Source organism: Lytechinus pictus, chromosome 15, assembly GCF_037042905.1.
Source record: "Lytechinus pictus isolate F3 Inbred chromosome 15, Lp3.0, whole genome shotgun sequence".
Lineage (NCBI taxonomy): Eukaryota > Metazoa > Echinodermata > Echinoidea > Temnopleuroida > Toxopneustidae > Lytechinus > Lytechinus pictus.
The window spans coordinates 23,369,288-23,382,587 of NC_087259.1; the positions used below are offsets into that span (position 1 = coordinate 23,369,288).

Genomic DNA, 13,300 nt, shown 5'->3' on the forward strand with positions numbered 1-13,300 from the left:
TTGAAAAATTTCAAAGTTCTAACATAGATCACTTTCTCAAGAATCTTTGAGAATGCAGTCAATAGAGAAATAGGTCTGTAATTATTCAGGCATTGCGGGTCTCCTTTCTTAAAAATGGGTACGACCTTCGCAATTTTCATGTCAGTAGGAACTTTCCCACATGACATTGATAGATTGAAGACATGAAGTAGAGGTTGAATAATTCCTAAGATAATTTCTTTAATTAAGTTGTTAGTAACCCCATCATAACCAGGACTTTTCCCGTTTTTAAGAGATTTCACAATGGTAAGCAGTTCTTCCCGAACTACTGGTAAGAAAAATAAACTTTTACTATTTTGCTTTTTCATAAAATCTCTGTAAGTCTGCTGAGAAAGTGGCACTGCCCGTGAAAGTTTTGGACCAATGCTGCAAAAGTAATCGTTAAAGTTGTCTGCTATAATATTCCTTTCTTCCACCACATGACCGTTAATTTCAATACTCTTTACATGATATATCTTTTCCTTTGACTTGAATACTTTCTTAAACACTTTCCAAGTTCCCTTGATATCGTTTCTTGTTGCTTGAAATTGGGTGCGATAATATGATTTCTTTGCAGTACGAAGGACTGAAGTAAGCGTATTTTTATAATTTACATAACGTTCACGTGAAGATTCGGTACCACGCACTTTATACGAATAATACAGCTTGTTTTTCTTGTTAATGGATCTCAACAAAGAAGCACTAACCCATGGCATAATAGGAACATTTTTACGATTTCTTCTACTTTGCTTTACAACTGGTACATTTGTATTATACAGAGACATGAATTTTTGTAAGAACCTTTTAAACAATATGTTCACATCGAAGGAATCTGAGAAAGTCACTGACTGTTTGCTTCTTGAAAAACTCCCTTGAACATTGTTTTGTGCATGCAGAGTGCTGACCACAAACTGACCATAAATCTTCAATCTCAACGTACCTGGTGCTACGACTGCGATTGCGAGGTCTTTCCCGATGTCCTCATCAAGACGAAGGCCAGCATGGGTGCAGATCATCCAAGGAGGAAGCAGATCAGCATCCCGGGACCGGAACGCATCACCCATCCTCACCAGCATCATCATCACCATGGCAACACTGAGGAGGAGGAGGAGATGGAGCATTCAGGAGCAGCTGCAGCACCAGAATACTACCCTCAGTAAGAAGAATAAAAATGGGGTCGTTTGGTCAACTAAAATTGATTTCAAAATCAATTTTCAGATCAGCGGAAGATTAAAAAATCAAAATATGTTTAAAATCATTGGGGAAAAGATTTGAAATGTAATATTCTACATAAACTTGTTAATGGTGATCAATTGTTAATTTAGTATAATATTTGAAAAATTTATGATGTGCCCTTGAAACAGTAGGTGTACTCTTATGGCAGAATGTAATGGGGGTGTTATCAACTAAGACACATTTTGAAAAATGAAATCATTTAATTTGTTATGAAAAACATCCATGATTAAGCACTATATTGCCCACTTTAGACTAAAGGCAGCTCTTCTCTGGTGTAGCCTCGCAAACCAGAATGAAAATGATTCAAATTCTGGATGATCATTTTCCATTTTGCTTGCCAGAATCCCCAGTTTCCGTACAGTGAATACTCCAGTCACACAGGCCCTGGATGAAATAGCACGAGATGAAACCAAACCAAGAGGTAGGATGATGTTTTCTTCATGGAGTGTTAACCCATTGACAACTGAAATACGTAATTCTCATAACTTTGTTCAGGAACTACCAGATTCCTGCTGGCAACAAGTTAATTTGAACTAAAGCTTGTTAAGAACTTTTCCGACAAACAACCATTACAACGGTTCCCTTTCTCAAGGCAAATTCTGTGGGACATGAGATGATAACATGCATTTGCCTAGTATTTAATGTGATTTAAAACAGCTCCCTGCTTCATGATACCCCTTTCAGATAAGTTTTTTTCTTCATCATGGTATTCATGATCCCCATGCTTCATGCATATTTTTAATTCCATCAACCTTTGGAAAATTACATGACATTTGCTTGTTTCAGTACCTCATGAGTAAGTTAATTGATACAGTTTTGCCTGTAATCTCTAGTTTGAGTTATTAATGGTGTATTATGGAATAAGTTATATGAGTAAAGTGTAGTTAAAGAGTAAGTTCTAGAGAAAGTTCTAGAAAAAATGATGTGTTGCAGTGTAGTTATTTGCCTGTTTATGAATAGACCTAATGAGTAAATTATAGAGTAAGTAATAAATATAAATTAGGTTATACAGTGCGTATCAAAAAAAGTTTACACTTAGAAAAAATCCTGTAAAATTATACATTTGTAATATCCTGAAGATTTTTCCACATTTTAATATTGGTACAGATCCATTTAAGCAAATGGCGATATAACTGTCGAAAAATATTTCCGCTTGAGTGAGCACCATTTACTTTTGAAAAGTTTGTGAAAAATGATTTGCGCAGAACTTTGAAATAGTTATGCGAATAAAAGTAGATCTTAATCATGAAGAACACATGGAATTTAGCTAGTAAAATTTATTTGAAGATATATTTTACCTTTTTTAACTTGTTTCCTTGCCCAAAACACTTCGAAGAGTGCATTATGCCCCACCCCCCACTCCCCCACACACTGAGGCCATCGTGACGTTATTTGCTTTACACTGAGCTGTGATTTACATGAAATGGCTTAGGCTTGATTTTCATTTTGTTAATCATTGTCAAGCTTGGAAAAAGTGTGGAGAAACAAGTATTAAATGAAAAATGAAATGTAAACCCACTTTAAATGATAAAAACTTAGTGAAAAAATGCTGGAGATGTCTGATATAAACTTTTGTTCAGATTCAGTTGTCCTCAGATCAAGCTGGCACAAAAAGGGTAAAGGTTGTGCTTACTAAGTGTTGAAATTTCAATTTGGGTGGCAAAATCCTTGCAAAATGGCTTGAATGTATCCGTTTTATTTCAATTGACTAAAAGTGCAAGGGAAATGTATGAGAAATGTTTCGAAGGTAAGTTTGTTTTCGCCCTTTCCCCTTGACACAGCGTGAAAACGAGCATTTCTGCACAAACAGATTTCTGCGAGCTTTACAAAAATGGACAGTGCTCACTCAAGTGTAACATTCTGTCAAAACTTTTACTTTCAATGGATAGATGAGACCCAAACCCAAGATTATATGTGAAAAGATTACCCACATGTTGTATATTTTTTAATTCCCAGGGCTTTTTCAAAGTGTAAACTTTTTTTTGATACGCACTGTATAGTTAGTTACAGAATAGATAATGAAAGAGGTGGGTTATGCATGCATATTCCTGTTTTATATAATGTAGAGTAATAAGTAACTCATAAATTAAGTTTTAAGTTACAGTTATCGAGTAAGTTGCATGTTTATAGTAAGTAATCAGTAAGTTATGTGACATATTTTGTCTTTATTATCTAGGCTTGACTGGACTGAGAAATCTTGGAAACACTTGCTACTTGAACGCCGGTATACAGGCTCTTTCAAATTGGTAAGTCTGGATCACATGACACAATGATTTGAATAGATCTGATTGGCCATTGGGAGTTTAACCACCTGAATATTGGCTCTGTTCAAACTGTTAAGTCTGGGTCCCATAATTCTAATACTGGAGGGGGGTATAATGCCCCCCTTCACATTTTTGGGGGTAAATATCTGCAATATTTGAAGAATGTGCTGCATCGTTTTATGGCTTTATTCTTTTAAGTCTCAGAACTTATGAGGCCAAAAAGGCGATGCCTGGGTACAAGGGCTACAAAATTATGAAACACTTGTTCATTGTGTTCATGTAAATGTATCTCGGACCCAAAATTAGGAAAAATTATTTTGTAAAAGTCATCTGGCTTTTTTTATTCCTTGCAGCGTACTTTGCATGAGTACAAAGGGGGGGTAACTTTTGAGGCCAAAAAGGTGACGCCCAGGTAGAAGCGTTACAAAATTATGAAACACTATGTTCACGTAAATGCATCTCGGACTCAAAATTATCAAAAATCATTTTGTTAAAGTCATCTGGCTTTTTTTATTCGTTACAGCCTACTTTGCATGAGTACAAATGAAATCTTACATTAAACCAACAATTTTAGCCAGCATTGATTTAGATATCTGATAATGCACAGCGAGCAAGGCAGCTATACTCAGCCAGGTTTCACCATTTGTATGTGTCCATGTCTTTCCTGTCTCCTTTTCTTTAAATTTGCCAAATATATTGTGAGTCGTAGGGGGAAGGATGTACCTCATGCCCTGCTAGCTTGTCCCCTTGTTAGATGTTGCATTTTCATTTGGATCGAGATGGGTACAGAAGCTGGGTAAAAAAAGTATTATTATGTTAGTATGTCATTAGTGATTCCATTTCAATGCTTAAAGTTGAATTAAGAAGGGGGTGAGTTTCCATAAATATAGGTTCTACATACAATATATAGTATATATAAGTTGTTCAAACACATAGCATGTCACAATAATCCTCTGCCTTCTCGATATTTTGCTTTGAAAGTCTATGAAATTAGCCACCTGTCAGAGCCCGAGAGACGAGTGTACAGAAAAGTCACTCGGAGTGTGACGTCACCGGGGGGAATTTAGTATAAGAGGTGCTTGAATGTCATACAGAAATGCTATGCAGAGAGAGAAAGATATTTTACAATTTTTTTTCAAAGCAACTCAAATCAAACAAATAGGACTGATATGTACAAATCTTTACTTTCCCTGTATAAAAAACAGTATGAATAACCACCATGAACTCTTCAATCATGATGTAAGATAGCAAACAGTGAGTTATTGAATGATATTTTCACTATTTCTCATTTATTTTATCACGATGTTCAATCAAGTGAGTAGCTGGAAAGTAATTCCGGCGGCTAGCTCAGCGCGCGCTGAACGCATAATAAGTACACACAACACCCAGGCATTGAGTGTACTGTTATGGTCTGGTATGTCGACTTAGTTCATGGCCGTGCAGCGATCCCCTGGCGTTTTTTTCTTCTTTTCTTTTGTCTTTGACTCCACTTTTATATCCTCTGGATCATTTCCACTCATAGCACATTCCACAGAACAATCTTGAACCAAACGTATAGTATTCTTTCTCGGCCTTCTGAGTTGTTTTCTATATTTAATTACGCTAGGGGTCACCGTCACACATACAAACGCAATTCGGAAGTGAGTTGAAGACAGAAAGATATATAGTAATTAGTATACATCTCTATGGTTGAAGACAACAAGAACGGTACGGTAGCTCGACAGCTAGCTGCGCCGGAGCGGGCGGCCGGTCGGCACAAAGCAATTCCGCAACCAACTGTGTTTTTTTGCAAGAGCCGCGTCACACGCGGATAAATATGTCATAATAACACGTCTGCTACGTTATCGACTGGTGAGAAGATCTCGATCAAATTTCATATTATTCACCTTGAAATTATTCCTTTAGGGTCTATGGTATCATTCTGAGGGAATTCACATATTTGGAATAATAGTACGGCCACAAATATTTTAATCATTTCCTCTTTGCAAGTTCTATGGCTCGCAGATTATCGCAGATACAACTTCAACTGCAGTTATTCCATATGAAGGAGTACGTGCATAGTACACAAAACGGCACTGCCTTGTTTACTAAACCGGGACCGAATACCCCCCGGTGACGTCACACTCAAAGAACACCCGTCTCGGTAGGCATTGCAGGAGCGAACTCAGGGAAAATGGGTACGGATAAATCGTTCAAATTCACTATTTTGAAAAAAGAAAATGGGGGGTCGAATCACCTATTAGTGTTTGGGGGGTTGTAAGGTTGCTATTAATGTAAATATCTCAATATTTGGAATCGTCTTCTTAATTCAACTTTAACAAATATTCTCTGATTATGAAGCATTTTCAAGATGTATTTCAAGAAAAGCTTAAAGGAGAATGAAACCCTTGAAACCAGCTGAATCCATATCAAAGAGAAAAATCAAAGAAACATATTGTTGAAAGTTTGAGGAAGATTGAATTAATAATAAGAAAGTTATGAGCATTCGAATATTGAGATCACTAGTGCCATGTAGATCCTCCCAATGGCAATGCGACCAAGATCTGTGATATCACACACGTACAACTCCCTCATTACTTTAGTACTTATTTCACTTATATTCTCACTTTTATAGAGTCTATCACAAGGTGAGGTGTTCTCTTTATGAGATGACAAGTACAGAGGTTTCACAACATTATATCATTGATGAATCGTTTGTCATATGATTAGAATGAGCAAAAAGAGATGTTTTGGGGTATATTTTCAGTGTCCAAATGGGAGAGTTGTACGTGTGTGACATCACAGATCTTGGTCGCATTACCAATGGGAGGATCTCCATAGCATTAGTGATCTCGACATTCAAATGCTCATAACTCTTTTATTGCTAGTCCTATTTTACTCAAAGTTTTGTTGATCTTATTCTTTGATTTTTCTGCTTTCACAAAAGCTAACTTGCTCCAAGAGTTTCATTCTCCTTTAATGTTGGGTTTTAAGGCAAGAACTGATATTACGTATGCATTTATTGTTTTTCATGAACCTTCTAGCCCGGCGTTTGCCCACTTCTTCTTGGAGTGTGGTGGCTTTGTGAAGACGGAGAAGAAGCCATACCTTGCAGCTGCGTACCAGAGGCTCATGGAAGACATATGGGGACGCCGAAGGTTAGTCTAGATGTGATGCTACTTACCGAAAGCTTTCCAACAATAGAGGGTGGGAGTGTTTCACGAAACATCTTGTCAATGATTTTCACTGATAAATTTGCTCTCTGCCAATCACGTCCAAGGATTTCAGTGGCTTATAACACATAGACAATGGAAATTACTATTTGTTTTCATGAAATGCTCCTAGCATTCCCCTTTATTTTAGTAGCACTTTTCCAGTTTATTTTTATCTTGAATGCCAGCAATATGACACAGAAGCAGCAAAGTGTGGCCAAAGTCACTATTATTTTTAAGATATACTGTCCTAATACAGTATGTTGAAACTTTTCTGAATATCTTCATTATCTTGAAATTTGCAATTTCCAATTCTCAATTATCGTTCATATTTTGTTTAGAGAAAAATGATGATGAATAGTTGTCATTGCAATTTATGTAAATGATTTTATAGCATATTCTAATAAGAAATATTTGCTTGAATATTAAATGAGCAAATTGATTAGAACTGAAAAGGGGAAGTTTGATTATTACTAGATTTCAACAAGATTAATTTTCTTGTTGTACTGGGCATGCTTAAAAGCTTGACCTTCAATGCACTCAGAAAAGTCATTGGGGAAAGGACCATTTGAAGATGAATTAGAATGTTTCCCATTAACTCCCCGTGGTTATTTCAATATAATGATAGCTTGGGAAGGAAAGTGGTCTAATAATTGTTTCCCAAACTTGATATAATAAGCCATGATTGTTTTCCTATCCAGACCTAGTTACCTAACCCCATCGAGTTTAGTCAACAGTGTGAAGGCAGTCTTCCCTATGTTCAAGGGATTTACACAGCAGGTAAGCATTCTATTCTCTTTGATCATCCCCCCCCTTTGTTCATTCCTGTATCCAGCGTAGGAAATAAATGAGGGCCACTGGTGATTTCACCCTCATGATAGCCCAAATAGCCCCCTTAAAAATTTACCAAATTGGATGCTTTGGGGCTACCCTCTTTTTAAGTATTGCCCCAAGATCTGCCAGAAACAATATTCAAGAATATGTATAAAATCGTTATTCTACATACTTCACAGAGATGCCAACCGTTACGGATTCGCCGTATTTGTTCCGATTTTATTCCTCCAATTACGGTGTTACGGCAACAATAAAAAGGTTACGGAAAAAACAACTACAATACATGTGTATTGTGTATTGCTTTGCTGTGCATGTGTATATATGCGTGTATTGTGTATTGTGCATGTATATGCGTGTATTGTGTATACATGTATCGTGCATGCAGCGTGTGTGTGGCCAACGGTAAACCAACGGGAGTTTCTCTACTGAGATTTCTATTGCAAGCGCCTCCGCGCGCTGCTGCTGAATACACAGCGAAGTGCGGAGTGCAAGCCGCGGTTCATGCATGCACAATGTCAACGGCGATTGGGTGGTTGAGCGTATAAACGATGCTACTTCGCGGGATGTTCCTGAGAAACTCCCATTTGTTCCTGACAAATATGGTAAATATTCCTGACAACCATCCCTTTAGGTTGGCATCTCTGACTTCATAATAATTATATTCGTACTTACTTCATAATTTCTCATTGCACAAAATGAGCAGAAATGACAGAAATAGCCCCCCCCCCCCCCATTCAGCAATTGCCCCGATGTGTTGAAAAATAGACCCTAAAACAGGAATTATTTCCTAAACTACCTGTATCCTTCATTCACTTATTCTTTCCCTCCCCCTTCTCTCTCATTCTATTTTCATATCTTGTACTTTGTCATTCTAATTGCCACCATTTTTCAAAAAGTATAGATTAGAATAATAAAAATTACTTTCCATCTGTCTGTCACTCTGTTTATCAGTCTGTCTATCTGTCTCGTTTTGTCTCTGTCACTCTTTCTTTTTCCCTTTACATTTACCATATGTGCATAGCTTGAACATGAATCTAGCTAATGAAAATAATGCATATGAAAATATGACACTGTTAATAATGCCAATTGAAAGATAAACACTAATCAGATAAGGCATAAAGTATTTATCCTAAATGAAATGATAGAAGATTTATTGATTTCATGCATGGCAGGATTCACAAGAGTTCCTTCGATGCATCATGGATCGTCTCCATGAGGAGCTGAAGGAGCCGATGTACCCGGAACCGGAGGACGACACCGATGAAGACGTCCAGGACAGCATAGAGAAGGAACAGCAGTCGGCGAGACGCCGCAACCGCGCCGGTTCCCCATCCCTGGACACCCCCTACCACCGCACCCGTTCCAATGAATCCTTGAGCATCTCAGAGGAGATGGAGACTGGGAGCTTGCCAGATAATGACCAGTACAATGCCCAGATGCAGGAGGATGCGGATGAGAGGACATCGCTCCATCATGGTGCTTTGGCAGGAGGCGAGGAACCCAGGATCCATGGGGTTGATAAGAACCATCCGCATAGGAAGAGGACAACGGATTCCTTCTCGGAGACAGAGCCACTTCATCCTAACCCTGTACCAAGAGGTAAATAAATTCACATGAGAGATGTACTTAGTAACATTACCAGTGCAAGGTAACAATTTGAACACCGAGCTCTTTAGATTATACTCCATGTGGGTGATTTTACTAAAACTGAGACAAAATAACTGTTCCAGTCATCACTTGTCATAAGTAAATATGCTTTCTGTGAAAAGTACATTCCACAGCCCTGTTGCATAAAAGTTACTATTATAGTAACTTTGCCTTCCAGTCGTATCTTTCATGAAATCCTTGATTATGATTGGCTGCTGTGCATTGTTACCATGGTAGTTATTGTACAACGCCTACTTAGCTTGTTGTACGCAAGCAAATGGGAGGCTGAATGTCAAAAATTCGTACTGTTGCACACAAGACGTACCATCCAAAATGTACCCTTGCACAGCTTTAGGAGGTGACGTCACAATACGATTGAATTCATTGCGCTCAGAAAAATAATGGTAATACCCGTGTAAGCCTGCTGGCTAAATGCGCAATGCTGCCCAAGGTCATGTGCGCTTGTGGGATTTTGTTTTCGCTTTCAATTTTTTGCTCCCTTTTCATTGATTAGTGCAGGGAAAAACTCTTGTTTTTTCATATTTTTGCTAAACTCCGAGGCGTTGTGCAACACAAATAGCGAATATTCTTATTCGTGCAATGGCGCAAGATTTTGCATTTGGTGAAAGAAAGAGACGCTCTATTCAACTCGGCTAACGCCTTGTTGAAAAAGAGCATCTTTCTTTCACCTCATGCAAAATCTCGCACCATCGCACTCATGCCTATTCGCTATTTGTATACCATTGGATAGCAAAGTTACTATTTTAGTAACTTTAATGCAATGGGGGCCCAGGTAATTTAACCCTCAAAAGACTGGGGGGGGGCATGATGGCCCCCTCAATGTTTTGCACGATATTTCCCAAATAGCACAGTCCTTATAAGGTTTAACATAGAGTTGCCTCTTATTGAACCTTTATCTTTGACATGGCTCGCTTTGGATCTAGTCTCATCTGCAGGATTCGTGATGACAGACTACCTACATGTTTGATTTTTTCCCTTCTCATTTTGACAGTTAATAGCCGAACACGCACCACGTCATCATCGAGCGTCAAGTATGATCGTGAGATGTACGATAGCGAGAAGGATATTGATGAGATGGCCTCAGGGGACCAAGGAATGAACACAAGCAGAGAGCATGGTAAAATTTGGCGTCTTTTTATTTGAATTTTGTCTCACTTTTAAAAATGGTTTCCCCTCTTGTTTCGAATGGCACATTTTTCATTTCACCTCTGCTTTGAGACAGGAAGTGCAGTCAGTCCGCAGCCCGTCCAAAAGTGCTCTATTTTATTCAGCGGTATGCATAGCCGTCCGTGGTTATGCATACGTAATGAGCTGTGAAGACGAACTTTCCGATCGGTGTTTTTTGCTCTTAGAATCGTTTATTCCTCACAAAATTGGTCTTATTTTATAGATAAAACTTTGAAATTTCTGATCAGCTGAATAAAATGCACATTTAATGTATTTTGAAGACCGATATTTAGCTTAGAAAAAATGATTTTTTTCAAGAAATATATGTGAATAAACAGAGCGCATTTTTGCACCGAAATTACACTTGCGTCAAATTGATATTATAATCAATATAAAGCGTAGACATTCTTCTTTACGACTGAAAAAGAATTATAAAATTTCATGATGTAGCAAAGTCAGGAACCACAAAAAACCACGGCAATGTCCATCGCAAAATGATTGGAATTGCAGTAGAATTGCCGACGCGTTCTGATTGGTCAACAGCGGCGCACAGACTTGCAACATTTCATATAGCTTAAAAAACCCGGAAGTATTATGGAAGAGATCGATGGCGAATTGCGTAAGCGCGTTGTTTTGGCGTGTGCAAGGACCCTGGTTCGAACCCGCCGGACTGTTTTTTTTTTTTTTTTTTTTGGGGGGGGGGGGTGATGGGGATATGTTTATGCTTTTTCTTTAAATCATATTCCTTCATCGTTCCTACCCAGCTTTATTCTCTCTTTACTTTCATGTGAAGTTCTATTTAGGCCTGTATTTATTAAATCATGGAGCTATTAATAGCTCTATGATTAATTCTTACTTCTTCTTAATCACCGCTTTTGATTTTCAAGTTCTTGATTACACTTATTTGGGCAGGGGTGGGAAGGGAAGTGAGTTAAAGGTCAAGTGCACATCAACAAAAAATTATTTGAATAAATCCAGAAATTTCCCTTTTTTAACACAAAACAGTTATATACACAAAACAATGGTATGCAAATAGAGTTGATTATGTCACTTACATCACATTACTTTTTAAATTTTTGTTGCATTTTTATTACATAAATTTTAGCAAATTTGATCTAAAAAATCTTCCTCGAATCACAATAGGTTACATTTATGGAAACTACAAATGTTAATGGAGGAATTAAAATCCCTCTCAAAATTTGTTAATGAAAATTAAAATAAAATATACATGTCATGTACATGTATCAAACAAAAAAATACACAAGAAATTAGAGTGCTTGTGACATAATCGGTTCTGTAATTTGCACATTGACCAAGATGAGCATATAATTGTTTTATAAAATTAGGCAAATTTCTCAATGTCAAAATAGTAATTTTTTAAATTTTGAATCATAGTTTTTATGAAATTTTCTGCAATACTTTATTTTTCTTTAAATTCAAATTAATTTTTTGGTGGGGTGGACTTCTCCTTTACTCTTTGCTTGGAATAGGGAATGCACATTAATATTCATCCACGAACAAAATTGTCTAAACATATGCAAATCCGTAATTGGACACATGCTCACTTTCCTTTCATCCAGGCCACTCCCTCACATCCACCAGGTTTACAGTCTTATAACAAAAATGATGAATTAATTATAATACCATCACACCATAGCTCCATGATCACACAACATTCATACAGTGCTTCACAACAAATATTTCACTTCTGTTCATATATGCAATAATTACTGTGGAAAACAAAAACAAGGCGTAACCACATTCAAATACCGTTAAAAGGACAAATATATTATACCTTCGAAAAAAAAAATTGTGAACATACATGGCACTTAACCTTCAGCACATTAGATAACATTTAACAGAGTTGCTTGAGAACAAAATATGATTATGGGGCATTGCAAGAAACTTATGTTCAATTTCAATTGCAAATCAACTACATGTTTGTGTTTGATCAAAGGACTTACCCTTAATTTTGGAATGTGTGATTGAGTAGAAAGTTTCTTGCAATGCACTATTAGTAACATTAAAAATGTTCTTTGGTTTTGAATTGTGAATTTTTATTTTTGTCAAGCTGTATTCCTGTCCAAGTCAGTATTCTTAGTCCTCCCCAAAACTGTGCTCTAATTTTTTTGTTTCCAATATCGATAAAGATAAATTTTCTGTTGTATCAGTCCAAAATTTGCAAACGAAATAAGGGCTTTGTCGAAATCATGGTCTGACCATTATAGTACATGATGGACTCTCCCAGAATGAAGTAGCAAGCAGAGACCAGAGTCAGCAAGTATGCAGATCTGTGTGTAGAAGAGACAAAAAAGAGAGAAATAGTCTAAATTACTAAATAACCATTCAAAGTATGAATTATGTTACATGTACATCAATTAAGAGACTAACTAAGTTAAGTCTAAGTACTGTCTGTGACAGCCACAATTTTTTTATTTGAACAAAATGGTTTATAAATACGGTAGTACCAGACTTTTTAGTTTGACTTTAAACTGTTTATAGTCTCTAGAGTAGACTGTCTGAGCTAATCATCATTTAATTCTTAACCGCAGCCTGGGCTGGGCTGGGGCAAAAATCATCATGGGGCTCAACTTCGACTAATTAAGAAAAAAGGTTAACAATTTTCAACATAAATCAAGAAATATCTCAATCTATAATAAAAACTTGATGGAATTCGGAAACCTGATAATCATTGAATAAAACTTTAGAAGGGATCTACTTATTAAGCTTCGTTTATATTAAGTCTTAATTAAAAAAAAACAAGTCCACCGTCCACAGACACATATAATGCAAGCCATCTGCCATCATTACAGAAGTTTCAACGTATGGGACCAAAGGCGAAATTCTACCAACCCGCGACGAACGTAATTTTGGCATTATTTCGCGCCATCGAGGAGTGAACGAGAAGGTTACTTCCGGGTA

At 37.1% G+C, this 13,300-nt stretch overlaps 1 protein-coding gene across 2 annotated transcripts in view; it reads left to right on the forward strand.

Moving 5' to 3' along the window:
* Positions 1 to 13,300, forward strand: part of LOC129277930 (ubiquitin carboxyl-terminal hydrolase 20-like) — a 42,605-nt gene that overhangs the window by 8,499 nt on the left and 20,806 nt on the right. For both annotated transcript variants that reach the window (XM_064110801.1, XM_064110803.1), the window contains exons 5-11: positions 915 to 1,174; positions 1,596 to 1,675; positions 3,431 to 3,500; positions 6,542 to 6,655; positions 7,411 to 7,489; positions 8,716 to 9,142; positions 10,203 to 10,328. In XM_064110801.1, coding sequence (XP_063966871.1) covers positions 915 to 1,174; positions 1,596 to 1,675; positions 3,431 to 3,500; positions 6,542 to 6,655; positions 7,411 to 7,489; positions 8,716 to 9,142; positions 10,203 to 10,328 — 1,156 coding nt within the window. The remainder of the gene's footprint in view (positions 1 to 914; positions 1,175 to 1,595; positions 1,676 to 3,430; positions 3,501 to 6,541; positions 6,656 to 7,410; positions 7,490 to 8,715; positions 9,143 to 10,202; positions 10,329 to 13,300) is intronic.